The sequence below is a fragment of the Saimiri boliviensis genome, chromosome 1, assembly GCF_048565385.1.
Source record: "Saimiri boliviensis isolate mSaiBol1 chromosome 1, mSaiBol1.pri, whole genome shotgun sequence".
In the NCBI taxonomy this organism is placed as follows: domain Eukaryota; kingdom Metazoa; phylum Chordata; class Mammalia; order Primates; family Cebidae; genus Saimiri; species Saimiri boliviensis.
Window position 1 is genome coordinate 243,287,697 of NC_133449.1, and position 26,212 is coordinate 243,313,908.

The following is a 26,212-nucleotide window of genomic DNA, read 5'->3' on the forward strand; positions in this document are numbered from 1 at the left end:
ATTAAAAATATATATATATCCAACAGAAAAATGAACAAGGAATATGAAAGTGCAGTTCCTAGAGGAGGAAACTCAAATGGCCAATAATTATATAAGAGGTGCTCAACCTCACCAGAAATCAGGAAAATGAAAAATAAAACAAGATTCCAGTTCCCACCCATCACACTGGAAAAAATTTAAAAGTCTTAACATTACCAACTTTAAAGGTGATATGGAGCAACAACAAGAATCTCAAAAACTGCTATGGGGAGGTATAACTAGGCACAACCATTTTGGAAAGCAATTTGGCAATGGCTGGCAAAATAAAATATGTCTATCTGTGGATGTACAATTCTAGGTTTGCATATGAATAAGGAAATATCATATGGGAATGTTCATTTTAGCAACACTTCGCAATAATATAAAAAACTGAAAACAGCCCAAATGTGCATCAATTTAACAAATTTTTGTTCATTCATACAATGGAATATTACATAGCAATAGAAAGTAATACATTAAAGCTATATGTATCTAAAAAAAAATCAAAGTTATTTTAAGTATAAAGCCTGCAAAAATATACACATTAAAGAATAACACAGCATAGTAAGAGTTATAAAAAGGTTTAAAGCATGTAAAATAAACTAATATTTTGTTGACACATGAATGTGTAGCAAAAGCATAGGAATACGCACAGGAATGACAGACACCAAGTTTAGAAAGGTAACCTCTAGGAAGAAAATGAAGGGGTCTCAAATTTTATCTGCATTTTTATTTCTTAAAAAACAGAAAAAAATAGTAAAATGTTAATATTTTCTAATGCTAAGTGGTGAGAACACAGATGTTCAGCATATTAGTCTCTATATTACAAATCTGAAATATTTATACAAATTTGTTAAATCTGTTTTATTGGAAATCTGAAAACTACATATTTTCTATCCCATAAGTATTTGTGAATATGAAAAATATAAAACATTTTTTTTTTTGCTTTGAAGAGCACATAAAGCAACATTAGATTTTCATTTAAGCCTTAGTTACTCAAGAGTATGATATATATTGGGGCGGGGGGAAGGAGCAGCAACAATAACACTTGGGTCAAAATGATTACCTGTGCAAGCAGTTCTCATTTATTGTGCATCTGAAATATTTGGAAGTTTTTAAAAAAAGAACAGATGCTCGGGCATCATCTTAAACTGGCTTGAATCAGAATGTCGGCATTGAGGACCATATACACAAGACTGAAAACCACTTGTCTACAAAAAAGATACAAAAATAAAAATGAGCAACCCTGACTGATTTAGAAAAAACATGTAATTTGAATGGTGAAGGTACAGTTTTGCTAATGGCTAGGGGGACAGTTCCATGTATTCTACCTATGAACTGTACAAGCAATAGAAAAATATGAAAAAATTAAGACATATTTAGCAATACTGCACAAGCTAATACCACAATAAAAGGGGACAGTAGCTGCATTTCATATGAAATGCATCAATCATACAATGTTCTTGGATGTTAGTAACTGAATTAGACTAGAAAACTTAGGTGCCTCTCAGGAAATAAAGGCAGCACAAAAAGGCTTACATTAACTGTACCTGAAACATTCTCTTGATATGATTACAGCGCTGGATATTCTTTGCTCCCCACTCCAGAGTCTACTCTTTACCTTCTCTACTTTGCTCTAATTCCTAGGAGGCTGACTTTTAGACTGCTACAAGGCTCCCTTGCCTTTTTGCTTCCAATACTGTCTACCAGTGGAAAATATTAGGTCGTGACCAAAGAACCAGAAGAGTGTGAAGCTGGGGTAAGTATTTCCATTGGTGCGCTCCTGTCAGATCACAGAAAGGCCAGAGTTCTAATCAGGTAGCATTTTTTTTTTTTTTTGAGACGGAGTCTAGCTCTGTCACCAGGCTGGACTGCACTGGCACAATCTCAACTCACTGCAAACTCCAACTTCCTGGTTCAAGTGATTCTCCTGCCTCAGCCTCCTGAGTACCTGGGATTACAGGCATGTGCTACCATGCCCAGCTAATTTTTGTATTTTTAGTAGAGACAGGGTTTCACCACGTTGGCCAGGATGATCTCTGACCTTGTGATCTGCCCACCTCAGCCTCCCAAAGTGCTGGGATTACAGGCATGACCCACCATGCCTGGCCCCAGGCAGTCTTTTCATCATAGCTTCCATGTGGATTTTAGCAGTGGTCCTTCTCTTGCCTCTCCAAGCCTAGGGATGATAATTGCTCTTACTATTGCTAGTCTCGGGGTGCTTCACCATCCATTGTTGGTTTGTTTTAACCTAGAGACACATATTTAAACTCATCTCAGTTACCTCATTTGAGTATGTCATCTATTTTCTACCAGAACACTGACATTACAAAGTTTAAGTTATGCTTTATACCAGAGAATCAGAGTAATATATTTATTCTGTAGATCTAACCTTATAAGCTAATATATACAGTTATTAAATACTGTTCTAGGTGTTAAGTATGATTCAGGAAAGAAAAAATACATATATGTGGTATAATTTATGCCTTTGAAAAAATCTAGATAGAGAACAAGTTCATGGCCAAAATAAGTGAACTAACTGAGAACACAGAAAATAACTAACAAGTAGTACTAGGTGAACTAAGGAAACAAGAATTAGGGAGTCAGGGAAAGCTTTGTGAAGAGAGTAGTATTCCAGTTGGGACTAAAGTGTAGAGGGGATTTAAATAGCATTAGCCAAATAGAGTGGAGAGATATGGATATCTGAAACAAGAAAAGTAAATAAGCCAAACACTAAGTTGGAAAAGTGTAGAGTTGTTTGGCTAGCATAAGTATAATGTTTGACTTGAGCAGAGAAAGCTTTATTTCTGACTCTACAGCTTTAGTAGTTCTAAGTCAGACAGGTGTAGCTATACAAGTACCTATTATACAATTTATGTATCATTAGAAAACAAATGGTATGGGAAAGAACAGATTCTACCTTGAAAACAGGTATTTGAGCAAAATTTGGCCAGAAAGACAGACCTTTTCCCCATGCAGTTAATTTCTATCTCTATTAAACAAACTCTGAATAAACAACCCCAATTTATCTACAATAGCACTGGTCCACGCGTCTATTCTATTCATTCCTTGCTGCCCCAAATATGTGTCCATACATCAATGTTGGCCTCTAGGATACATTTTTTTTTTTCCAACAGGTTTCTGAATAGGCTAGGCAATTCTCATTCAGAATAAGCCTCACTATTTATTTCAGCGATTTTACAAAGGATGTTTTAAAGCTGCTTTTAAACAGCTATGATTGTTTCTAAGGTTTTCCAGATATCAAACCATCGGTGAATTAATCAGGTAAACATTATAGAAGATAAGGACAGTTCAATTACTAACAGAATATTCTCCAGTATTTCTGCTTGCTTTGGAAAACATTATCAAGATTAAAAAACCCTAGCAGTTCCGATTTCCTCAGTGATCTTTCGTATGAAACTCAGCCATCATGTCTCAAAAATTTTCTAAAATCTAAGAAAGCAAGAAAACACCTTGTTAACAGTGATGTCAGCAAGACGGCTGACTAGAGGCACCTGGCATTCCCCACGAAGAGACTTCTCAGGGAAGAGACTAAAAATAACAATACAAAAGATCAGCATAACCGATAAATAAAATTGACAGGATAGGAGGCTCAAATAAAATTAGAAATAAACAAGGAGACATTGCGAGTGATACTACAGAAATATAAAGGAAAATATTATGAAAACTATATGTCAACAAATTGGGAAACTTAAAAGAAATGTAAAAATTCCTGGATACATACAACCTACCAAGCTTGAACTAAGAAGAATAGAAAACCTTTACAGACCGATAATAAAAGAGATTGAAGCAGTGATATAAAGTCTCCCATCAAAGAAAAAGACCAGGATCTGATGGCTTTACTGACAAATTCTATCAAACATTTCAAGACTAATACTAATTCTCAAAATCTTCCAAAACCTGAAGAGGAAGAAACTCTTCCAAATTCATTCTATGACACCAGCATTCCCTGATACCCAAAACAGACAAGGGCACAACCACAAAAAAGAAAACTACAGGCCAATATCCAGATGAACAGAGATGTAAAAATCTTCAACAAAATACTACCAAAGCAAATAAACAGCACATTAAAAAGATCATTCACCATGCTCGAGTAGGATTCATTCCAGGAAGCAAGGATAGTTTAAAAAACATAAATCACTGAATATAATATATCACATTAACAGAATCAAAGACAAAAACTCTATTATCATTTCACCAGACTCAGAAAATGCATTTGATAAATTTCAACATCTTTTCATAATAAAAACTCTCAAGAAATTAGTTATAGAAGAATTGCAATACAGAGCACATGTAACAAAACCATAGTCAACATCACATTGAATGAGGAAAAATGGAAAGCTTTTCCTCTAAGATCTGGAATAAGATAAGGATCACCTATTTTACCACCCTTATTGAACATAGTAATGGAATTCCTACCCAGAGAAATTAGGCAAGAGACTCAATTAAAAGGCATCCAATTGGAAAGGAGAAAGTCAAACCATCTGTTTATAGGTATGATTTTGTATATATAAAATCCTAAAGACTCTACCAAAAACCTGTTAGAACTAATTACCAAATTCAGTAAAGTTCTAAGATACAAAATCAATATATGAATTCAGTAGCATTTCTATGTGCCAATAGATAATTATCTGAAAAAGAAACCAAGAAAATAATCTCATTTGTAATAGCTAAAAATAATTAGATACTCGGAAATAAATTTAACCAAGAATGTGAAAGATCTCTATTATAAAAATTATAAAATATTGATTAAAAAATTAAAGAGGATGCAAATATATAGAAACATATTGTGTGTTCATGGATTAGAATAATTTACTGTTAAAATGCCCATAATACTTAAAGCAATCTACAGATTTAAAGCAATCCCCATAAAAATACCAATGACATTTTTCAAAGCAATGACAAGAAAAATCCTAAAATTCACATAGAACCATGAAAGACCCCAAATAGCCAAAGTAATCTTGAGCAAAAATAATAAAGCTGGATTTCATATTATCTGACTTCAAAATATACTACAAAACTATAGTAATCAAAATGGCATGGTACTGGTATAAAAACAGAAAGGCCAGTGGAAGAGAATTGAGAACATAGAAATAAATGGACACACAGCCAACTGATTTTTGATAAAGTGTCATAAGCATATGTTAGGAAAAGGACTGTCTCTTAAATAAATGATACTGGAAAAACTGAATATCCCCATGTAGAAGAACAAACTAAACCCCTGTCTTCTACCATATTTAAAAAAAATCACCTCAAAATGGAAACAGATTGGCTGGGCATGCTGGCTTATGCCTGTAATCCCAGCACTTTGGGGGGCTGAGGTGGGAGTTTGAGACCAGCCTAACCAACATGGAGAAACCCTGTCTCTATTAAAAATACAAAATTGGCTGGGTGTGGTGGCACTGCCTGTAATCCCAGTTATTTGGGAGGCTCAGGCAGAAGAACTGCTTGAACCCAAGAGGCGGAGGTTGCGGTAAGCTGAGATCATGCCATTGCACTCCAGCATGGGCAATGAGAGTTAAACTCCATTTCAAAAAAAAAAAAAAGGAACTAGATTGAAGACTTAAACGTAAAACCTGAATGTATGAAACTACCAGAAAAGAGACTGCTGGCAAGATGGCCGAAAAGGAACAGCTCTGGTCTGCAGTTCCCAGCAAGATAGACACAGATGGCAGGTGACTCCTGTATTTCCAACTGAGCCTCCACTGGTGACACCCAGGAAAACAGAGTCTGGGTGGACCTCCAGTGGACCTCCAGCAAACTCCAGCAGACCTGCAGCAGAGGGGTATGTGTAGGGGGAACTCCACAGGAGCCAAGGCAAGGGTCTGAGGCCTGAGTCTGCTCTCATATAAATATAGAATTAGAAAAGAATTAGAGATATAGTTACACAGTTATTGCTATATATAATCATAATTACATAGCTATTCACATGTAATCATAAATATATATATATATATATGATCATATAATATTTAATCTTACTAATAAGTCTCAGGTCAAGAAGTATGGGACTGAAGTGGCACTGGAAAAAGAGGTGACCCTAAGGCAAGATGCTTTAAGTCCTCTGTGACACCTGCATAAGGGCTGCTGGAGGACACCTCAGTTGTGTGGCAGCACCAGCACTGTGAAAGCATCTGCTATTTAGCCAGCTAGGGAAGGAGACGTCCAAGATGGCTGAGACATCTCCTTCCTTGGGGGAGTTAGGAGAAAACTCTGCTCTTCCAAGCTCTGTGGTAGACCTGGTGGGTGTCAGGGAGGCTCACAGACACCCAGGGGCTTAACTGTCTCTATGTGATGCTGTGCTTCAGCGGTCAAATTCCATGTCTACTTTCACATTCTGCTTCTGCACCCGGTTCCTCCCTTTCTTAAAAGAATTAGTAACATAAATCTTAGTGATCTTGTTATTTCTTGATAAGTATGAAAAAAGTGCTGATGCCTTAGGTTTTCTCTTCCCCTTGGCTTCTTGAAAATCCTGTGCCCCTGTTTCCAGGACATGTAATTTACCTGACCCTATCACTGACCACCATTACCTCACCCTACCTACCCTTCCCCCTGCTTTGTACTCAATAAAAAACAGAGTATCCAGGAAGTTGGGGCCACTGCTGGACTCCTCATTTTGGTTGACAGTGGACCCCTGGGCTCAAACTGTCTTTTCTCTATCTCTGTGTCTTGTGTCTTTTTCACAGTTTCTCGTCTTCACACCAGCAGAGAGGGGCTCACAGGACCCTGTAGCGCAGGACCCTACAAAGGGGACCTGACAGAAAGAATACTAACAGAAAGGAATAGTATTGACATCATAGAACAAAGGTGGGTAAATCCACAAAGATGGGGAGAAACTGGCACAAAAAGACTGAAAACTGCAAAAACCAGAATGCCTCTTCTCCTCCAAAGGATCATAACTCCTCACCTGCAAGGAAACAAAATTAGACAGAGAATGAGTCTGACAAATTAACAGAAGTAAGCATCAGAAGGTGGATAATAACAAACTCCTTTGAGCTAAAGCAGCATGTTCTAACTCAATGCAAGGAAACTAAGAATGTGGAAAAAAGGTTAGATTAATTGGTAACTAGAATAACCAGCTTAGAGAAGAACATAAATGACCTGATGGAGATGAAAAACACAGCATGAAAACTTTGTGAAGAATACACAAGTATCAATATCCAAATCAATCAAACAGAAAAAGGACATCAGAAATTGAAGATCAATCCAATGAAATAAAGCAAGACAAGATTAGAAACATAAAAGTGAAAAGAAACAAACAAAACCTCCAAGAAATATGGGACTATGTGAAAAAATACCAAATCTATATTTGATTGGTATGCCCAAAAGTGATGGGGAGGATGGAACCCAGTTGGAAACCACTCTTCAGGATATTATTCAGAGAATTTCCCCAACCTAGCAAGGTAGGCCAACATTCAAATTAAGGAAATACAGAGAACGCCACAGAGATATTCCTCAAGAAAAGCAACCCCAAGAAACATAATCATTAGATTCACCAAGGTTGAACTGAAGGAGAAAATGTTAAGGGCAGCCAGAGAGAAAGGTTGGGTTACCCACAAAGGGAAGCCCATCAGACTCACAGTGGATCTCTCAGCCAAAACTCTACAAGCCAGAAGAGAGTGGGGACCAATATTCAACATCTTTAAAGAAAAGAATTCTCAACCCAAATTTCAAATCCAGCCAAACTAACCTTCATAAGCAAAGAAAAAATAAAGTCCTTTACAGACAAGCAAATGATGAGAGATTTTGTCACCACCAGGCCTGCCTGACAAGAGCTCCTGAAGGAAGCACTAAACATAGAAAGGAACAACCGGTACCAGCCACTGTAGAAACATACCAAGTTGTAAAGACCGTCAAGGCTAAGAAGAAACTGCATCAACTGACCAGCAAAATAACCAACTAGCATCATAATAACAGAATCAAATCACACATAGTATTAACCCTAACTGTAAACAGGCTAAATGCCCCTATTAAAATACACAAACTGGCAAGTTGGATAAAGAGTCAAGACTCATTGGTGTGCTGTACTCAGGAGACCTATCTTAAGTGCAAAGACACATATAGGCTCAAAATAAAGGGATGGAGGAAGATTTACCAAGCAAATGGAAAGCAAAAAAAAAAAAAAAAAAAAAAAAAAAAAAAAAAGCAGGGATTGTAATCCTAGTCTCGGATAAAACAGACTTTTAAACCAACAAAGACCAAAAGAGACAAAGAAGGGCATCACATAATGGTAAAAGGATCAATGCAACAAGAGGAGCTAAGTATCCTAAATATGTATGCAACAAATACAGAAGCACCCAGATTCATAAAGCAAGTTCTTAAAGACCCACAAAGAGACTTAGACTCCCACACAGTAATAGTGGGAGACTTTAACACTCCACTGTCAATATTAGACAGATCAACAAGACAGAAAATTAACAAGGATATCCAGGACTTGAACTCAGATCTGAACTAACTGGACCTCATAGACATCTACAGAACTATCCACCCTGAATCAACAGAATATACGTTCTTCTCAGCACCACATCACATCTACTCTAAAACTGACGACATGGCAAATGCAAAACAATGTAAATCGTAACAAACAGTCTCTCAGACCACACTGCAATCAAATTAGAACTCAGGATTAAGAAACTCACTCAAAACTGCACAGCTACATGGAAACTGAACAACCAACTTCTGAATGACTACTGGGGTAAATAATGAAACTAAGGCAGAAATAAAGATGTTCTTTGAAACCAATGAGAACAAAGACACAACACAACAAAATATCTGGGACATATTCAAAGCAGTATGTAGAGGGAAATTAATAGCACTAAATGCCCACAAGAGAAAGTAGGAAAGATTTAAAATTGACACCCTAACATGACAATTAGAAGAACTAGAAAAGCTAGAACAAACAAATTCAAAAGCTGGCAGAGGACAAGAAATAACTAAAATCAGAGCAGAACTGAAGAAGATAAAGTCAGGAAAAATGCTTCAAAAAAAAAAAAAAAATCCATGACTCTAGGAGCTGATTTGTTGAAAAGATCAACAAAATAGATAGACTGCTAGCCAGATTAATAAAGAAGAAAAGACGGCAGAATCGAATAGATGCAATAAAAAATTATAAAGGGGGTCTCTCGACGAATCCTGTAAAAATACAAACTACCATCAGAGAATACTATAAATACCTCTACACAAATAAACTAGAACATCTAGAAGAAATGGATAAACTCCTGGACACATACACCCTCCCAAGAATAAACTAAGAAAAAGTCAAATCCCTGAATAGACCAATAGCAAGATCTGAAATTGAGGCAGTAATTAATAGCCTACCAACCAAAAAAAGTCCAGGACCAGATGGATTATCAGCAGAATTCTACTAGAGGTACAAATAGGAACTGGTACCATTCCTTCTGAAACTGTTACAAAAAGACAAAAAAAGAAGGAACCCTAACTCATTTTATGAGGCCAGCATCATCCTCACACTTAAACCTGGCAGAGACACAACAAAAAAAGAAAATTTTAGGCCAACATCCCTGATGAACATCGATGCAAAAATCCTCAATAAAATACTGGCAAACCAAACACAGCGGCTTATTAAAAATCTTGTCCACCATGAGCAAGTTGGCTTCATCCCTGGAATGCAAGGCTGGTTCAACATATGCAAATCAATAAGTGTAATCTATCATATAAACAGAACCAATGACAAAAACCACATGATTAACTCAATAAATGCAAAATAGGCCTTCGACAAAATTCAGCAGCCCTTCATGCTAAAAACACTCAATAAACTAGGTATCGATGGAATGTATCTTAAAATAATAAGAACTATTTACAACAAACTTACAGCCATATCATACTGAATGGGCAAAAACTGGAAGCATTCCATTTGAAAACCAGCACAAAACAAGGATGCCCTCTATCACCACTCCAATTCAACATAGTACTGAAAGTTCTGACCAGGACAATCATGTAGGATAAATAAATAAAGGATATTCAAATCAGAAAAGAGAAAATCAAAGTATCTCTTTTTTGCAGATGGCTTGATGATATATTTAGAGAACCCCATCATCTCAGCCCAAAATCTTCTAAAGCTGATAAGCAACTTCAGCATAGTCTCAGCATACAAAATCAAAGTGCAAAAACTGCAAGTATTCCTATACACTAATAACAGACAGAGAGCACAATCATGAGTGACTGTCCATTCACAACTGCTACAAAGAGAATAAAATACCTAGGAATACAACTTATAAGGGATGTGAAGGACCTCTTCAAGGAGAACTATGAACCACAGCTCAAGGAAATAAGAGGACACAAACAAATAGAAAAACATTCCATGCTCATGGTTAGGAAGAATCAATATCATGAAAATGGCCATACTGCCCAAAGTAATTTACAGATCCAATGCTATTCCCATCAAGGTACCACTGAATTTCTTCACAGAATTGGAAAAAACTACTTTAAATTTCATATGGCACTAAAAAAGGGCCCACATAGCCAAGACAATCCTAAACAAAAAGAACAAAGCTGGAGGCAACATGCTACCTGACTTCAAACTATACTACAAGGCTATAGTAATAAAAACAGCATGGTACTGGTGCCAACAGAGACATACAGACCAATGGAACAGAACAGAGGTCTCAGAAATAACACCACATATCTACAACCATCTGATCTTTGACAAACCTGACAAAAATGAGCAATGGGGAAAAGATTCCCTATTTAATAAATGGTATTGGGAAAACTGGCTAGCTTAAAGCTGAAACTTCCTTCCTTATACCTTATACAAAAATTAACTCAAAATGGATTAAAGACTAAAAAATAAGACCTAAAACCATAAAAACCCTAGGAGAAAACCTAGGCAATACCATTCAGGACACAGGCATGGACAAAGACTTCATGACTAAAACACCAAAAGCAATGGCAACAAAAGCCAACATAGACAAGTAGGATCTAATTAAACTAAAGAGCTTCTGCACAGCAAAAGAAACTATCATCAGAGTGAACAGGCAACCTACAGAATGGTAGAAAAATTTCACAATCTATACATCTGACAAAGTGCTAATATCCAGAATCTACAAAGAACTTAGACAAATGTACAAGAAAAAAACAAACCCGATCAAAAAGTAGGAGAAGGATATGAACAGACACTTTTCAAAAGAAGACATTTATGCATCCAACAGACATGAAAAAATGCACATCATCACTGGTCATTAGAGAAACGCAATCAAAACCGCAATGAGATACCATGTCACATCAGTTAGAACAGCGATCATTAAAAAGTCAGAAAACAACAGAGGCTGGAGAGAATGTAGAGAAATAGGAACACTTTTACTCTGTTGGTGGGAGTATAAATTAGTTCAGCCTTTGTGGAAGACAGTGTGGCGGTTCCTCAAGGATCTGGAAATAGAAATACCATTTGACCCAGCAATCCCATTACTGGGTACAGACCCAAAGGATTTTAAATCACTCTACTATAAAGGCACATGCAGGGGATAGGAGTTGGGAGAGGGATAGCATTAAGGGAAATACCTAATGTAGATAACGGGTTGATGGGTGCTGCAAACCACTATGGCACATGTATACCTGTGTAACAAACCTGCACATTTTGCACATGTACACCAGAACTAAAAGTATAATTTTATAAAAACTATCCAAAGAAAATGTGAGGGAAATGCTTTATGACTTTGGTCTGAGTAACAATTTTTTGGATAAGAACTCAAAAACACAAGCAACACAAACAAAAATAGAAAAGCAGGATTATATTTAGCTACAAAGTTTCTGCACAGCAAAGGACGCAATCAAAAAAAAAAAAAACAACAACAACAACTATAGAATGGGAAAAATATTTGCAAAATATGCATCTGAGTTAATATCCAGGAGATGTAAGGAACTTAACTCAATAGCAAAATAATAACAATCTGATCAAAATGAGCAAAAGATCTGAATAGATGTCAAAAGAAGACATATAATTGGCCAACAGGTAAATGATAAAATGCTCAACGATCACTAACCCTTTGGGAAATATAAATGTAAATTAAAACTGCAATGAGATATCTCACCCCAGTTAGAATGGCTATTATCAAAAAGACAAAGAAATAACAAATGTTGGAGTGTATATGAAAAAAGGGGAATTCTTATATACTGTTGGTAGGAATGTAAAGTCCAGCCATTATTGAAGATAGTATGAAGGTTACTCAAAAAAATTAAAGATAAACTACAACATGATCCAGCAATCCCACTACTGGGTATTCATATCCAAAGGAAATGAAATCAGTATGCTGAAGAGGAATCAGCACTCCCAAGTTTATTACAGTGCTATTCACAATACCCAAGATACAGAATCAATCTAAGTGTCCACCAAAGAATGAATGGATAAAGAAAATGTGGTATGTATACACAATGGGACACCATTCAGCCAAAAAAAGGGGATGAAGTCCTGTCATTTGTGGCAACATGGATGAATCTGGAGGACATTATATTAAGTGAAGTAAGCCAGGCACAGAAAGACAAAATCTGCATAATCTCACTTACATGTGCAATCTAAAAAAGTTGATGTCATAGAAGAGGAGAAAAGCAGTCACCAGAATCTGTGGAGTAGAAACAGGGAGAGAGGGAAAAGGGAAAAGGAAAAGGGAAAGGAGGAAGAAGAGAGATTGGTCAATAGGTACAAATTTGCAGTTATGTAGGAGGAGTAAGTTTTGCTGATCTACTGCACAGAAAAGTGACTATAATTAACAATACTATATTGCACATATTTCAAAATACCAAGAGAAGAGAATTTTGAATGTTCTCACAATAAAGAAATGACAAATCTTTGAGGAAATAAATACCTTGATTTAATCATTATACAACATATTCATGTATCAGAACATCACACTGTACCCCCCAAATATGCACAATTAGTATGTGTCAAAAATATGTCAATTAAAAATAAAAGTACAGTGAAACTAAAAGGCTCTTTACAAAAATATAACAACAAAAATGGCACATGCATTCAAGAAATATGTAAAATGAGTCTCATTTAAATCTTATTGGGTAGTTTCTACTTTGGCTGGGAATTTGAATAATTAAAATTTGTATCTGTAAAAGAAAATAAAAAACTTTGTTAATTAAATGGTTAATGTATACTGTATCAAGGATATTTTGTTTGGTTAATATGACTCTATTTTTTGTATCGTTTGTTGTATAGTAGGGACAAAAACGTAACAGGCAAGTATCACAATTTATTCAGGATCTAAGAGTCATTACGAGGATAATTATTTTTCATTTCCCAATGGTTCCAAGCCCAAATCCTCTTTTGTCCCAGATCCCCCATATTCTAAACAGTTCACAGTGGCAGAACTATGTTCGGCCTTCTTTAACATTTCAACTGACCATAATAGTTAATATCTACTTGCTTTCACCTACAGTAATCAACAATGTACCTAGACAGTCATGCCTCAGGGGTTCACTAAAGCCCCCTCCTACTTCTCTCAAGTGCTCCATCAAGTCACCCTCCAGTATCCTAGAGGCTCAAGTCTCCTGCAATATGTAGAGGACTCTTTGTTTATACACTGAAGGTATGTTATACTCCTAAGAGTATTTCATCTACCTATTAGCAGTTAACAGAGAAAGGACATAAGGTCTCCACAGAAAAATTACAGTTATTGTCAGATACTGTTTACTATTTAAGACATTATCTAAGTGCTGCTGGTATCCAGGACTCCTAATAAATTGAGGATTATCCATGAGTTTCCCAAGTCCAGAACTAAGAGGCAACTTAATATGTTAGAGTTGGTTGGATACTGCCATCTACAGGTTCCTAAAGTTTTACTCATAATATTCCAACTTAATGAACTCACTAAAAATTCAGTTCCTAAACCCATTCCTTCTTGGGGGGTCAGGGGGAAATGAAGCACCCTTTGCAGAATGAAAAAAGGGTAATACAATGACCCCCAGTTCCCTGCTTTAGAATTGCCCAATGATTCAAAACCTTTAATCCTTTTTGTATACTAAAGCAGGCATTGGGGAATACTCTCACTCTTACCTGTACCTGAATTTTATATAAAAATTAGTCTGTCAGCATGTACACTAACAGTCACTATGCCTTTGGAGTGGTTCGTGATTTTGAAACACTTTGGAAGCAAAGGGGTTTCCTCACTTTTTCAGGCATACCAATAAAAAGTGGCCCACAAGTTGATAAGCTCCTTGCGGGATGCTGATGCCCAAAGAGATTGCTATTACAAAAGCAGAAGCTCTAACAAAGAGAACTGAGGCTGAATATCAGGTAAGTGCTCCAACTGATTTTCATGCCAAAAATGTTACCCAACTCTGTGAGGTCTATTATCTAAATCCAACAGCTGGAAACAGTAAGGCATGCTCCCTGCTTCTTAACTTTGCCTGCTTACACCCATATGCTGCTAGTTATGGAGGGAAAAAAAGGCCCCTAAAAATTAAAAAGAATTTTGAGAATGAGAAGAATGTTCTTATAATTTCCGTTTCAAGTTCTGGGAAGGCCAAGACAGCCACTTGGTACTCCAAGAGTCACTTAAGGGATATTTGTTATGCTTCTTACATTGCCTTATCCATAATGATACTGACAAGATAGATCAAATGATCAAAAAGTATTGATGGGAAAATTGTTACAAAGTAATTTAAAAGCTATTTAAAATCAATATTTAACTTATCAAACTCATAATCCAAGAAAGTCAATTTACGTTCCCCTAGAATGACCACCCCTCACTCCAACCATTAGGCCCACTTGAACATGTACAATTAGACTTCATCCAACTCCCACCAAGCATGTACTTGTAATAGTTTGCATGTACCTGTTACAGTCTGCATGCTCTCTCAATGGCATTCCCATGTCAAAAGGCTGACAATGCCCTTACTGTAAAACGAACCTGCCAAAAGTAGTACTTCACACTTGGGGTATACTGAATGCCATTTCACGTAACTGAGCCACTCCTTTTACTGGACAGTAACTCATGTACTACTTAAATTTTTACAAACAGTCTGGTATTATCATTGTCCTAACCCAGGCAGTCCTCTGGTAAGGCTGATAAAACTAATGGGATACTTAAACTCAGAATTTCCAACTTCTCTGAAACCAGTAACCTCCTTTGGCCTAAAATTCTCTCTGGCTCTTATGACTCTTCAGAGCACCACGGCTGGAAAACACAAGTTAACTTCTTATGAAATTATTGCTGGTTACTCTATATCCTTTGATATTATACCAAATGTAGACCCCTAATCGACCCATGTTGAAATGACCCAATACTGTACATTCTTAATTCACTATGCTAAAAGTTACCACCAAGAGGTAAAGGAAGACTTTCAAGACACAGATCCAAAAAGGCTTGCTGGAACATGGTAACTGGGTGTTCTGGAAATGTCACCAAAGAAAGACTGCTCTTGAATCCCACTGGAAAGGACCCTACCAAGTGCTCATGACTATAGACATTACAGCTAAACTCAAAAGTGTTGCCCCTGGGTTCACATCTCCCTCATAAAAGACCACCTCCTGATACCACTTGCTCCTCTTCTTAAGCCAGAGACCTTAAAAAATCAGGTTAACCAGGATGAGAAGTTGATCACTTCACATTGTGGACAGCTTTTCTCAAGGCATCAGAACAAGATCCTCCATCATGATAAGACTCTTATCCCTCTTAATTTTTTCTTACATATGCCTTTTCCACTTGGCAAGATAATACTGTAATTAGAATTTCATAATCAGTTGCTTCTGAAGGTAACTTCACAGAATGTTGGATCTGTCCTGCCAAACCCAAATCTTTATATAACTTAAAAGATATTTTAGTCCACTTAGTGGCTAATTTAGCAACATCCCTAATACAACTGCTCATTCAAATTGTACTACTGGTCCCCGTTACAGAGTCAGATTTCTAAGCCCACTTGTTCTCTCTCCCTGTTTTACTTTAATCTAGTCATGGGATACAAGAACCAAGTCCAAACGAGTGTGTCATAAGACAAGATTGTACCAAAAGCCTGAATAGAGTTTCATAAGAACTGACTTATGTGCAAGTATATTACAGTTCTTTTAACCTGTAAACTCTGCTTCAGATTCTTGGCTAGAAACTGCTAAATCCACCATTCCAAGCAATATATCCATGAACAACAGAACTGGAAAGCAGTCCTTATGTGTACCCACAGGGTATATCATTATTTGTGGCTAATTCTGTGGCCAAGCTTATACACAGGCTAACCTCATGCCTTGGCAGGTAGAGGATGAAGGGCCAATGCGGGCTAAAAATCTTAATGGTAACTTGTCACTCCATAATCACTCAAAAGTGGAGCACTGGCTCACTCCTCTTAACTTATGGCATAGGTTAAAGAGAACACTGCCAAGAGGCATTAACCCTTTTGGATGAGCTTTGTTAGGTGCCTTTTCCTATATGGCTTAGAATAATACAAATGAAGTAATGATTAGAATTTATCCCTCACAATAGCCTCTATAGACTATTCTACTGCAATGCTATAGTTGCATAAGACTTCTCTGAATTCTCTTGTAAAAGTTATACCAGATATTTATAGAATTGCTCTAGATTTCTACTTGGGAGAGTCTTTGCAGTTGATAACACTTATTGTTGCACATGGATACATTCTAGTATTGCAGAGACTCAGCTGCAAAAGTAAAATAAAATAAAATAAAATAAAGAATAGTCTACTTGGTTAAAATGGGTGGATTCTTTGTCTGCCTCATTCTTTGATCTGTTCAACTTTAGTTGGTTTTGTTCCCAGGAGCTTTGATGAAGGAGCACATTCCAAACTCTTGGCATTATCCTTCTGATAGTCATAGTAGTCTCCCTAGTGTGCTGCATTCTCTCAAAAGTTTTAAATGACTGCATGCAGCAATCTGCTAAATTCCACAATCTCTCTCCAGCTGGTATGAGAGAAACTCAAAGAATCCTATGACAATGAGGACACCTAACCTATTAATGACACGTTGATACTGAAAACCCAGAATGACAGTTAACTGAGAGCAGTGCTAATGCCCTAAGTTTTGGTCACACTCTCACTTAGCTGAAAGCTTACTGAAAGGACCAAATTATTAAATAAAATTTACAAGATGACACTGAAACCAAAGGGGAGTCACTCACGCTCAGTGCCACATAATCAAAATGAAACTTTAAGGAAGTTAAAGAACAAACAAATCAATTTTTCCTGAAAACAGGGTATTTGCCGCAACCCACACGAAAGGGCCTAGTAACCTGAGCTGGCATGAGGAGTAGTCCCTTCTACCTGAACACTTAAAAGGAAAGTAACATTAAGTAATCTGATGTTAATCAACAGGCTTTTTAGAATTACTCTGCTTCCTTGTTCCCATCTTACAAAAACCAACTATTCTGCCATGCCTGGGCATGGCATTCTATTTTATGGAATGAGATGCTACCCAATTTTGGAATTGCTAACGAAAGCCAATTCAATATTTAAACTAAATTTGTTGAAATTTTTTCTTTTGACATTGGTAGATGGCCAGGAAAGTCTGTTGCACGCATACCTTAATACTTTTTTTTTTTTTTTTTTTAAATAGCAATGTATATTTTGAGGCTATTTTGCCTTGGCTATATTACATTCAAAACATTCAATATGGAGCCAAATTTTATTATTCAAAATTGTTGCAAAGATTGAAATTTACGTAAAATTCAAACTTCTGTATGAAATACACTCCCAATCTAACACTGTTCCAGTGTGATAAGTCATCTACTTAATGTACTCTATTAAATATGTAAGTAAAATATCTAATTTCTAAGAAATCAATGTGATGAAAAGAGATAATTGATAGGTTACAATAGAGATTATCATTTTGAAAACATTTAACAACGTGGAAACCTACACATGTGCACAGAACTTCAGCCTACAGGTAAGCATGCCCCCTTTGAAGTAGTCTTCTGGGAAGGTTGAAAACTTATTCTAATAATGTCTGTCACTGTTTTAAACTATAGTTTTAAACTGCCTCCACCCCCCTTTTTTTAAGAGACGGGGTGGGGAGTTTCACCATATTACCCAGGCTGGTCTCAAACTCCTGACCTCAGGTGATCTGCCTCGGCCTCCCAAAGTGCTGGGATTACAGACGTGAGCCACTGCACCAGGCCTAAACAGCCCTTTTGAAACAGCCCTTCATAGTCATCAGGATAATCCTTTAAATATGCTTAACAATGGTAAAATCTTGAAGGTAGAACCAAGTTTTACAACCATGCAGAAATCATTCTGCCAAATTTAGCAAAGAAAATACTCAAACTTAATTAGTTTTTTGATTTAAAAATACAAACAAAAACAAGTGTTTATGAAAGATATGAAATGTTTTTATTTTGCTTGTAAACTGACTAGAAATTTCAAAAAATTGAAAATAATGATGAATGGCAGCAGCACTACTGGAGTAAGTTTTTAGTCTCCTTAGGTGACTACTTGGAAAGACCAATCTTTAAAAATATAAATGATGGCACGTTTAAGGAAGGAAAATGTTTCAAGACATTACAATCATATTTTAAAGTTAACAAAGCTGCTTTCTTCCATGGAATCCAAACTACTTTCGAGATACTACTTTATTAGTTCCTCAAATATCCCTACATAGGAAAGGAAAGACAATCATCCTTTTTTCAGATGATCAAATGGAGGTGATATAAGGGAGAAGGAACTGTGTTTATTCCATGATAACAATTCAGTCTAAGTGCACTGTCCCCATGTACTTTGTAGTTAACAAAATTTAAGCAAAATGTTTAATCTTTATGCTCCTTGATAAAAAGACATTGTAAGAGTAAAAAGCATTATTATTCAGGTAGACACATCATAAAATATTACAGAAATATATTAAAATGATGATTAATTTATTGCATTCTTGCCTGGAAGAATTCCTGCTCCATGTGTGAAGTGCTTATTAAAGAGGCTGGTGTCAGTCCTCAGACACACTCAAAAAAGTGCTAATTAAATCTATTTTACCAAGACAGCTTGTTTTTTGTCAATTTTAGAAGAAAAAACACATAAAAAATGAGAGGAACCACTGACAAAACTAAGAGCAAACCCTAGGAAAACTGGTAAGTTGTTGATGGTCCCAGAGAGACAAAGTACAACTCAATTACGAGATAATTTTCATTAAAATAAATAATTAAAATAACTATTCTCCTAAATTTTCAATTCTTTATGAGAAAAAATTGCCCTTCAAATATCCCAGGAAACCTTAGCAACTCGCCTCCTCGATTCTACTCATTTATTAAATATTTATATCTCTGCTATTGTCACCAAGTATCTTTGGGCCGGTGGCACTACATTTATACAGATGAAAGTTTGACAGATAAAAGACAAAGGAATTGTACTCATGTCTATGACTTAAATGATACTACTATTCCTTTGAAACTGAAGTGATCATGATCTTTCAAGTACCATTTTTAGGGGTACTATAACAAGAGTCTGAAAGGATTTGACTATTTTTTTATTTTTTATTTTTTTTTGAGACAGAGTGTTGCTCTGTCACCCAGGCTGGAGTGCAGTGGTGCGATCTCGGCTCACTGCAACCTCCACTTCCTGGGTTCAAGTGATTCTCCTGCCTCAGCCTCCTAAGTAGCTGGGATTACAAGCGCACGCCCCTATGCCTGGCTAATTTTTGTATTTGTAGTAGAGACGGGGTTTCACCGTGTTGGTCAGGCTGGTCTTGAACTGCTGACCTCGCGATCCGCCCGACTTGGCCTCCCAAAGTGCTGGGATTACAGGCATGAGTCACCGCGCATGGCTCCACTCTATTTTTTATGAAAGATTTTAGCAATTAATGAGTAAACAAAAATACAAGGTGCACTGTCCGCCTTTGAGCGCTAAATTTTGTTTGAGGCTAAGAATTCAACTGGATCAAGGACAGCTCTAGTCAGACAAGTTCTAATTACAGCTTCCACAAGGATTGACTGCTTAGTTTTGATATAATCAGTTTTCCTTCCAGGTGCTTCAGCTGTCTGGTCTATAAAATTGGATAATAGTAACCTGTCTGAATAATGCTCCTTTGAAGTTAACTAATCAACTCTCTCACAGGTGCCCTTAAAACTATTAGACGCCATGAAAATAATGAGCACTATCTCGAGAAAAAAAAAAAAGGTAGTATATACGTGTTAGTGATCATTTAACAGCACTAGTAATTTCTCACCAAAGAACTATCTCCCACCCCCGCCCCGATGCATTTCAGAGCTTATGACCTCCGCCTAGCATAAAGTCGTACACTCCGGACTCAAGGCTGCAAGAAAAGCAACTACGACGTCGCTACTGAAATGGACCAGACAAAGGAAAGTGGATCAGTGCAGAGGGAACCGTCCGTGGAAGGGGGTGGGTGCAGACTCTCCATGCAAGCTCCGAAATTAAACAGGACGCAGTTCCCCACCTCAGACCTGTGTTCAGTGCAGGACCCCTCGCAGCCACCCCATCCCACCCTCCCCGGCCTCCTCCGCCACGCCTCCGGCGCCTCGCCGCCAGGGCTCAGCTTCTTCGAGCCCGCAGAATTTCAACCTCCGGCAGGCGCGCCCGGAGGCCGCTCGGGGAACCTCAGGTGCGAAAGTTAAGCCGCCGCCGCGTCACCTGAGGCCCAGGTGAGAGGCGGCCAGGCCAGCGGCAGCCCTAGCCCAGCCCCTCGGCGCGTCCCCGCTTGGGCCAACGTGGGGGCCAAGCCACAGCGTCTGGGCAAGGCCGGGCCTCGGCTGGGCCCCTCCAAGAGGCGCCGCCGCCGCCGCCGCCGCGCCCGGCCGTACTCCGAGCAGCCGGCCTTTACCTGTGTCCGCGTCCCGGAGCCGCCGGCCTCGCGCCCCCTCCCGGCGCTCCCGGCCGCCCGCAGCTAGACTCTGAGGAGCCGCCACGGCTCCGGCTGCTGCGATGCCGCTTTGGCGTGACGGGAAGCGACAGGAGCCAAACCCCGCGGAAAGCGCTCCAGCTGCGCCGGCAGTCCGGACCCCGCGGCCCCGGACGTGGCGCCCCGGCACTCGCCCGCCGCCGCCCGCGGCCCTGCTCACCCTACCTCTGTGGGTTCCCTCCCGAGCCGCGCGTGGGCGGCGCCGGTCTTTGACCCCGCGCAGGCTGACGAGCGCCGCGGGCCTGGGGGAACCGTGGGAAAGTTTTTCTCCCTTGTCATTCCCTTACGAGAGCCGCAGAAATGATCCGCGTGGTCTCCCTTACCCTCTGTCGGCCTTTTCCAGAGTTCAGAGCTCCGAGCCCACTGCTGGGGCTGTTCCCTGCTAAGATCTTAGGCAGGCATCCCAGCCGCCCATCTCCAAGCCTCGGACTTTCTAAGCCGGCAGTACCACCTGGGTTTAGTTTTCCCTTCGAATATCACTACCTTCGTTGCTGACCTTGTTCCTGAAGTTCCACCGGTGTGCAAGGAGATTAACCACTCAAGTGCACGTGACACTACTCTTGACAAATTACAGTTGGGAGGTGAGTTGATGACTGGAGGTAAATCAAAAGGGCTTATTTAGGGAATGAGGGGGCCGCCTGCAGTAAATGTTCACTTGCAGGTGCCTCATAGATGATCAAACGACTATAAGTAAGATTTGGAATATGAAAAGCAAGTTTTATTAGTCGGCTTGAGGGAGGGAAGGAAGCTAGGAGAGAACCTCAAACGAATATACAGCTTTGTTTCTCTGCTAGATATAGAAATTTTTATTTATCAAAAGTGACTTATTTGGAATCTTGTCCTAAGATTAGGGCTATATGCAGTGACTTCCCATCTGAAAAACCAAGGAAATAAAAAACAAAATGAAAGACATCACAAGAAAAATACAGACCAATACACCTTATGCATATTAGCATAAAAAATCCTCAACAAAATACTAGCAAGCCAAATCCAGCAACATTAAAAAAAAAATTATACGACATGACGAAGTAGCATTTATCTCAGGAATGCAAGGTTGGTATAACATACAAAATTAATCAATGTAACACACCACTTTAATAGACTAAAGGACAAAACCCACATGATCATCTCAATAGATGAAGAAAAAGCAGTTGACAAAATCTAACACCCTTTCTTGATATAAACCCTTCAACTAGGAATAAAAGGAAACTTGTTCAACCTAATAAAGAGCCTCTGTGAAAAACTCCATAATTAACATCATACTTAATCTTGAAGGAATGAACATTTTCACCTAAGCTCAGGAATAAAAAATGATGTCAATTGTAGCCGCCGCCGCCGCTGCCGCCGCTGCTGCAGCTGTTTCCCCCTCCCCCCTCCCCCCTCCCCCTCCCCCTCCCCCCTCCCCTCCCCCTCCCCCTCCCCCCTCCCCCCTCCCCTCCCTCTTCCCCCTCCCCTCCCCCCTCCCCCCTCCCCCTCCCCCTCCCCCCTCCCCCCTCCCCTCCCTCTTCCCCTCCCCTCCCCCCTCCCCTCCCCCTCCCCCTCCCCCCTCCCCCTCCTCCTTCTCCTTCTCCTCTCCTCCCCCTCCTCCTCGCCTTCTTCTTCTCCGAAGAAAATTAAACCTTATTTATTTAACTGTAGCTACTTCTATTCAACATTATACTGGAGGCACTAGCCAGGGCAATTAGGCAAGGAAAGGTGGAATATCTAACAGCTAGTAGAGCAAATAGAAGAAACATAATTACCAAAGAAAACCGAGACAACAGTCTCAGAACTAAAGGACAGAAGTACATAAGTTCTCAGCTCAATGGATAAAAATTATCTATACCAAAGTATGTTATTGTGAAATTTAAAACCACATGAGTCAGAGAGATCTTAATAGCTTTCAGGGAGGAAAAATTAAGAAATGATTTATAAAGACTTAGAATTTATGAATGGCATTTATAATGGCATTGGATTCTCAACAGAAACATAAATGAAAGACAATTTCTGAGAAAAATGATTTCAAATTTTGAAATTGATAAAGTATGAGGTTAAAAACGGCATTTTCAAATACCAAGGCTTAAACAGTATCTTCATGCATCCTTTCTCAGGAAGCAATTGGAGGATGTATTCTATAACAAAGTGGTGAGACAGAGAATCTGATAGAAGAGAGAAGTGTAGATGACACTCACAACAACTGTTGTAGGCAGAATGGGTCCCCCAAAATGTCCACATCCTAATCTCTGGATCCTGTAAAAATGTTACAGTATATAGAAAAGGGACTTTACTGATGTAATAAAAGTGAGTAAGCCAAATAGGGAGACTATTTAGGATTATCTGGGCAGGCAAAGCCTAATCACATGAACCTTTAAAAGCAGAAAACTTTCTCCAGCTAGAGTCAGAAAGATATGTCAGAGAGGCTCTGAAGATATGTCAGCAAGAAATGTCAGAGAGCTCTGAAGCCTGAGAGAGACTTGACCTTTCTTTGTTGGAGGGAACCACCCAGGATACACACAAAAGGAAGAATGTAGGCAACTTCTAGAGAAAAAGATTGGCCTCCTGGCTGAATTTGCAGTGCTTCCTTTTTAAAGAAATAAACTTTTGGAGGTACAAGATTTATTATAAACAGGACTGAAAGAAGAAAGACAAGACGAAAGTCTTGATGCTTTCTGACTCAGGAATGTAATATAATCTCTTATTTCCTATGAAATCACAGGGATGAACTCAGAAATTATAAGGCCAACAAGTTTGGCAAATAAAAACATAGGATGCCAAGTTAAAATTGAATTTTGGATAAGCAGTGAATTAATTTTTTAGTATAAAACATACTGAAAATGTTTAGGTACTAAAAATTAAAATTTATCTGGGTGTCCCATATTTATCGAGCAGCCCTCTCTGAGCAATATTCTCAACCTTGGAAGCGTGTTAGAATAACATGGAGTGCTTGTGAAAATACCAATGCCCTGTTCTTACTGTGGTACAACGAAATCAGAATTTCTTGGAATAGGATATCAGCAGATTCTAAAGAAAGGTCAAGTGTGAGAACTCATGACCCTACAGAGGAATTAATTTACACAGGTCTGGTAAACTAAAAACAACCTCTCTAGTCATTTTACAACCAGAAGTGAAGAAACACTTTTTGCTTTAATAAATATCTTAACAAATATTCATCATCTCAAAGGTACACATGAAGAGTATGATTTTCAGTCTTTCAGGGAAGATTATTTACATTTTAGTAAAAAGACAGACAAAAACTCAGCTTTATGATTATAAGATACAAAGTCAGTACAGATTTATTTTATCTGCTAGGTAATTAGTATCTAAATATTGACTAACATTATCTCTCATCACACCAGATAAAATGGCTAGCTGAATGTTTAGTCGTCCCAAAGCATCTGTATCAATAATCTCATTACCTAACTGTTGAATTTTATAAACTCTGGCATCAATTATAATTTCCAACAAAGACTGAATTAAATAATAAAAAAAATCATAATTTCCTCCTAGAAACCCAACATTTTGTGATGCAATTCATGCCATTTGAAGCCCTAGCAGGACATTTGGGTGATTTGGAGACAGCAGAAAGTTCAAAATTAGAGGCTTGAGTTAATGGTGTTATTTGCACAGAGGTATGTGAGATTACCAAGAAAAGAGTAGAGAATCATTAGGAAAACCTTAGATTTAGGAGGCAGGGTAGAAGAAAACTTAAAGTTCCTAACAGAAGGACTAGAAAGCTAAAGCTTTCTATGCAAGTTTGAAGAGCAAATGGATAGTGTCAAACTGAGCAAAGAGGCTAAAGAGAATGAGAAAAGGTGACTGGCTTTGCTGACTCTTGAGGCAGTGTATAGTAGCTCAGGTGTGAAACTCTTCCCTGGCTTCAGTCCCAAATCTTCCACTTACAAGTGTATAGCATTAGGACAAGTTTCTTAATCTCTCTGTGCCTCAGTTTTTAAATCTGTAAACAGGAGATAATAATAGTAACATCATAGAGTTATTGTGAGGTTTTAATGATTTTATCCAAGCAAAGTGCTTGAAATGATACCTGATGTATAGTAAGCACTCAGTAAATATCAGCTGCTGTTGTTGGTATTAATGAAGATCTTTAAGAAAACAGTTCTGGAGAGCAGTATGTTAGTTAGGACTCATTTCAGTGAAGTGACAGAAACCTAACTCAAGTTGGCCCAAGGAAAATATTCACTAGTTTATATGGATAAGCCTATGATAGCTTTAGGCATGTGTGGATCTAAGTGTTCAAATGATGCCATCAGCAATATATTTTCACCTTTTGCCCTGTATTTCTCTGTGGTGGCTTTCTTTTTAGGCTGAATTAGTTTATGTAGCGGCAAGATTGGCCACTACTAGATGCAGGCTTAAATTCAACCAGTTTAGCAACCATAATACAAAAAGAATACCTCTTTAGTTCCAGCAAAGTTCTGGAATGAGCTTCCAGTAGAGACCTGGACCATGCGCTCACTCCCACAGAGAGAAAGAACTAGCAAGTTTGTCCATTGCGTACCATTTGCTAATCTATAAAACTGTGTGTATGGGTAGAAGGGAATCAGTTCCCTACTCAGACCACAAAGGTTGAAAGTGAGATAGGCATAGTTACCCAAAGGAATATTGAGGTGCTATTATCAAAACAGATGGAAATGGACATTTGGCAGGCAAAAATAAAAAATGTTCAGTATAAATGGTGAATGTGTAGTTAACTGAGTACAAAATAAAAGATTACGAAAGGTTAGAAGGAGCCAGCTGAGGCTTGAATGATGGCAGAAATATGTATGTAGGTTTTGAGACTTTCTTGAAAATGATCAGCAGCCCAAGAGGAGAAACCATAAATAGTAAAATGATGTGATTTAAATGATGTTCAGGATTGGAATAGTGAGCATGGCACAGGACGAAGAGCAAAGGAATGAAGGTGTCATGCAAATGTGGTTGAAACGGCAATCCATGGGACTCAGATTGGGCAGGGATACAATAAGGACATAGAAACATTGAAAAAGTAATCCCTGCATATTGGATGTTCCTGCAGTAGAAAAGTCATGATTGGCGGTGTCAATCCAAGAAAATGATGAGACAAATCTCAATAATTTTTGGAGATGTATTCGCCAAAGTTAAGGATGCTGCTGGGAGACAGGTCTATGCCTTTCTCTGAAGATGATTTTGAGGGCTCCAAAGTTAAAAGGAAAGGGCGGGATATTGAGAAGCATACAGTTTTCACTTAAACAAAAGGGGCAAAGGAAATATGTGGGGAATCTGCATTTTACATAAGATAATACAGACAAAATGGGGTATGGGAACAATCAGATGTGCATTTGTGTCTGGCAGGCTGGGTGACTGCACCTGTAAAGATAAGCTATCAATTAGCATTGCCATGGTGAAGTTGTA

The 26,212-nt window shown here is 38.3% G+C and overlaps 1 protein-coding gene and 1 long non-coding RNA gene across 7 annotated transcripts in view; one reads left to right on the forward strand and one right to left on the reverse strand.

The window, feature by feature from the left end:
* The window catches only part of RNF180 (ring finger protein 180), a 237,554-nt gene extending 216,336 nt beyond the window's left edge, over nt 1-21,218 (reverse strand). Inside the window, exons 1-2 of one of the 6 annotated variants that reach the window (XM_074385549.1) lie at nt 20,768-21,036; nt 12,559-12,614 (exon numbers count right to left, since the gene is read on the reverse strand). In XM_074385549.1, coding sequence (XP_074241650.1) covers nt 12,559-12,560 — 2 coding nt within the window. In that variant the 5' untranslated portion in view covers nt 12,561-12,614; nt 20,768-21,036. Of the gene's footprint in view, nt 1-1,084; nt 4,702-12,245; nt 12,521-12,558; nt 12,615-20,767; nt 21,037-21,168 lie in introns of those variants that run through there. The other 5 variants (XM_074385564.1, XM_074385554.1, XM_074385542.1 and 2 more) reach the window with 5 other exon arrangements.
* Nucleotides 21,219-21,308: 90 nt separating this feature from the next.
* The window catches only part of LOC141581130 (uncharacterized), a 351,354-nt gene continuing 346,450 nt past the window's right edge, over nt 21,309-26,212 (forward strand). The window contains exon 1 of the long non-coding RNA XR_012513659.1: nt 21,309-21,426. This is a non-coding gene — a long non-coding RNA (uncharacterized LOC141581130). The remainder of the gene's footprint in view (nt 21,427-26,212) is intronic.